The sequence below is a fragment of the Papaver somniferum genome, chromosome 6 (assembly GCF_003573695.1).
Source record: "Papaver somniferum cultivar HN1 chromosome 6, ASM357369v1, whole genome shotgun sequence".
Taxonomy (NCBI): Eukaryota; Viridiplantae; Streptophyta; class Magnoliopsida; order Ranunculales; family Papaveraceae; genus Papaver; species Papaver somniferum.
The window spans coordinates 127,032,285-127,037,009 of record NC_039363.1 but is presented as its reverse complement, the minus strand read 5'-3'; the positions used below and the strand labels follow the sequence as shown (position 1 = coordinate 127,037,009).

Sequence of the window (4,725 nt, the reverse complement as noted above, 5' to 3'; positions counted from 1 at the left end):
ATCCACCCTTGAGATTCTGGTGAGCCAAAGGTGAATGTGATTATTTTCGTTAGAAGATAATTAGCGTTGAGTAAAATCTAGAAAATTAGTAGATTGTTTTCACAAGATTAGCCCAAATGACACTCACCCACGTCTTAAAATGAAATGACTAATACATATCCCAATTCATTCAATCTATAATTATTATTTCCCGATTAATTATCAAGTCAATGGCTATGATTTCATCATCATTTTCTTTGTCCCGAATATTCGATCAGATAGCTCCATCAATATATATTGGTGGATAAGCGGTTACCACATCCTCCTGCTATATTCCCATCTCATCAGTAGTCTTTTCCTTTCATACAGTTTTTTCAAAATGGGAATAGTGGAAGAAGCTCACAATGTTAGGGTTTTGGGAACAGGTGGAAAAACGATAGTTCTTGCTCATGGATTTGGAACAGATCAATCCGTTTGGAAACATCTTGTTCCTCACTTATTGAATGATTATCGTGTAATCTTGTTTGATAACATGGGATCTGGTCCTACTAATCCCGATTACTTCGATTTTGATCGTTATACTACTCTTGAAGGTTATGCTTATGATCTTCTAGCTATTTTAGAAGAACTTCAAGTTCAATCTTGTATCTATGTTGGTCATTCTGTTTCTGGTATTATTGGTGTTCTTGCTTCAATCTCTCGTCCTGATCTCTTCTCTAAACTCGTTCTCCTCGCTGCTTCTCCTAGGTAAAGTCTACAATCCGTCACTTAAGAAATTCTCAGTAATTTCTGTTTGTATTTCATGGTTTTTGCTCTTTTACTGTACTGATTGACGATTTTTTATAGGTACTTGAATGATGTGGACTACTATGGAGGATTTGAACAAGATGAACTAGATCAACTATTTGATGCAATGAAATCGAATTACAAAGCATGGTGTTCAGGATTTGCGCCATTAGCTGTAGGAGGAGATATGGATTCAATTGCAGTTCAAGAATTCAGTAGAACTTTGTTCAATATGAGGCCTGATATAGCTCTAAGTGTAGCTCAAACTATATTTCAGAGTGATTTCAGAGATGTATTAGGGCTTGTTAGTGTTCCCTGTCACATATTACAGAGTAGTAAAGACTTGGCTGTTCCTGTTGTTGTACCTGAATATCTACACAGGAATATTACTAGTGACACGATTGTTGAAGTTATGCCGTCGGATGGTCATCTTCCTCAATTAAGTTCACCGGATATTGTGATTCCGGTACTTCTTCGACATATCAGTCATGATATTGTTGCTTGATATTTCACTGTTTGTGGTGTTTGGTTGTTATGAAAACTGTCCTGTAATAATAACTTGATTTGGTGTCTATGATGGTGTCTTGTTGTGCATATGTGGTTTTGTGTTGCTGTGGGATTGTATCTTCCATAAAACAAGAGTGAAGTTCATTCTTCACATGGAATTGTTAGAAACAACTCAAATTCGGGCAGGTGCTCTAGGGTCTGGGCGCCCGATCATCTCTATGGTTGTTGCGAAATAGGCACCATAAAACTCTGGGATAGTTCTAAGAGGCCACACTTAGATTAAATACTTGGTTGAATTTTTTTAGTTAAACCCAAACCCTCTTTGTCTCTTACTAGGTAAGCAAAACAATCATGTTAAAGGGGTGGCGGATTTAATTAGAAGGACGGCAGTGAATATGACAAAAAAAGGTCATTACATGGTAATTCGAAGTGTCCCTTATAAAAAAAACTGAAAATGACTAATTAACCCTTACATAGTTTAGTGTTGATAAACTAGTATAGTGTTGATAATCAAATTTCACTTATGTTAACTCTAAAACAAATCAAAATCAGATTTTAAGAGTTTAATAAAAGAAGTTTAGAGGAGAAGAAAAGAAATTTTTTTGAGATATTTGTGAAACTCTAGATTTTGATTCACTCAACCAAAATGAGTGATTCCAGTGACAAATTTGAGATGGGTGAATCTCTAAATTAGTTCCCATTAGCTTTTTGTCGCTCAAAATTATCTAAACTACGTAAAAAAATTGAAACTTGTAAAATTTCAGAAGAACTTATGGTTGGAATTTAGCTCGTTACCAACCGTAACTCTCAGTTACGGTTCCAAAAGTATCGAATACCAACCGTAACTGGTTCAATTTGGGGAAAACCCAATAGTAATACCAGTTACGGTTGGTAGAATGACAACATATAGCAACCGTAACAAATTACGGTTGGTAAGTTGGTAACTAATGAATCGAGATCAACCGTAACTAACTTACGGATGGTAAGGTTATTTGAGTTACACGTCGTAACTCAAATACGGTTGATAACAGTGATGCAATTACAAATCGTAAAAAGAAAATGAAACATCCAGGACAACTTACGGTTCGTAACTTAAGTAACGAGACCAACCGTAAGTAATTTACGGTTGCAAAAAAAAATCGTAACTGAACACTTTATCTCAAAATCAAGAACTTACGGTTGGTATTTGAGTTAAATGAACCGTAACATCAACCAAATCTACAGTTACGGTTCCAATTGGAGTTATTACCAACCGTAACTCACATGCAACACAAAAATTTCAATTTTGATCCAAAACCCTAATTTTTGATACAAAACTAACTTAAATCAAACACAATAAACTAAACCCTAACTGGGTCTTTTCGAAATATAGTTTTCAATCAACGATTATCAATTTTTCAAATCGGGGATGATGAAATTTCAATTTTAATGGAGGAGGAGAAAAGAAGAGAAGATGAAAAAATCAAAAAAAAATTTTGATTTTTCTGATTCCATTTGGTTAAAAATTGGAGAGGGTAATCTAGTCAATTTACACCCCATATAGGACACACCCTAACCAATAAGAGGGACATTGCTATCACACTTGCCGCCCCTATAACAGGGTTGAAGCAAAAAGATACAGGACTTGGCATTCAAGCCTTTATACCTACCTCGATCCAGCCGATATCTTCTTCAAATACTTTCTAATTGTTGCGAAGTTGATGCAGGTGATGGGAAACGAGTTATTTTGTACATATTTTTATTTTTTTATTTGAAACAAAGGAAATGAAATTCAAGATTACACTGGGCTTAAAATGAAAAATTGGAGTATACAAAAAAAAAACAAAAAAAACATGCCATACAAATACAACACAGAAAAATCCGACAAGAGAAAGAGAATCATGAATAAGAATCGGATCAAATTGGTGGAATAATGGTTTTTCTCGAAATTAAATTCCAACCATTTTGTTTGTTATTCTTCTTCGTAGAGAAATGCTCTTAAAGTTGGAGTGATTTGCTCAAGTCGCTTAAAACTGAAGATCTCGTCGTCAAGAATATCATTGATGAAGATTCCGATGAAGGTTCCGTCACCAGATAATCCAATGATGAAGATTACGTTGCCGGAGAAAAAAATGATGAAAATCTCGTCGTTCAAATGCATCTCAAGTGATCTTAAACCCCATAGTAATGGAGTGCATCTCAAGTGATTTTAAAACCCATAGTAACAAAGAACGACCATTAAAGCCGAGATAAACCTCTCTAGTAGAGGAGATAAAAATACCATAAGAGTGTACAGAACTTACCAAACAGTAAAGGACAAACATAAATAAACCTAGCTAAATCAAAGATCTATCTAAAAACAAGTAAAAGAGATGAAAATTCCGCTCATATCCGACCCAAAGAGGACCAAATTTGAGTAGGAAAGTGGCCAGTGAAAGTTTCTTTTTTTTTTCTGTTGAAGATAAAATGAGAGAGGAGAGTGAAAAAAGTTCGTAGGTTTGGGTTTATTGCCTATTTTTAATTGGTACATTGAAATTGCATTTAGGACAACATGAATTTGAACTGCCCAACCTGTTTGATTAGTACTAGTATTTCCTTCCCTAGACTAATTCCTACCATCCAGCTTATTTTCGTAATTTTCAGATGTCGAGTTAGAGGTTCAAAGTTTATGAGTTCTTGTTTATCTTGGAAAAATGGTGCACCCTAGTAGACTAGTTCTTTGGAGTGAATCTCATGGGCTTTATTCCCAACTTGTAAGTGGCAATTTGATTACATTTTTCTCTTTTTGATATAGGCTCAAGACCCTGGGACAAAACATTTCAACAAATCTTTTTTTTTTTTGAACAAACTCTATCATGTGTTTGACTGTATATCTAATGGTTTATATCATTGTTTATTTGGCAGTTTGGCAGACTTCAATTTGTGTTTAGCTTAATCGAAATTTTTTTTAGGGATTTTATTTCGATTGGTTTAGTAGATTATTAAGATCTTGGGTTAGGATTTTCACAAATCCTTTTCTTTTCCCGTGAGTTGACCGAAACTTGAAATAAACTTTTTAAGATTGATATAAGACGATAGTAATCAAGATTTTTGATGTAATAAATCAAACGACACCATTTTTTTTAATGAACACAACTTACATATATTCATCGATGTTTATATATATGTGTGGAGTGTGGACTGAAAATTACATCGCCGCGTGTAAGCATCGCCAGGTACAAATACAAGAAAGCCAACTTCGTGGTGAACACTGGATATATACTCTAGCCGCACTTTTCCAGCTTTCGAGATATCCACCCATTCCATGAGATTAAGACACTTGGAAAGCACTACAAGGGGATATACTGTCAAGTTTGAATTAGGTAGTTGCATATTTAATGAGCGAACATAATGATCATCTCAACATGCTTCCGTCTGACAAAACAGGTGGAGAGATATAATACAACGAGGTGCAGAATGATAATAACAACGCGG

The 4,725-nt window shown here is 34.8% G+C and overlaps 1 protein-coding gene across 1 annotated transcript; it reads left to right on the top strand.

The window, feature by feature from the left end:
* Nucleotides 1-297: 297 nt before the first annotated feature.
* Nucleotides 298-1,359, top strand: LOC113289213 (probable esterase D14L). Its single transcript, XM_026538412.1, has 2 exons — nt 298-726; nt 826-1,359. Exons 1-2 carry the CDS (start codon nt 359-361, stop codon nt 1,268-1,270), a joined length of 813 nt encoding a protein of 270 aa, XP_026394197.1. The 5' UTR covers nt 298-358; the 3' UTR covers nt 1,271-1,359.
* The last annotated feature ends 3,366 nt before the right edge of the window (nt 1,360-4,725 follow it).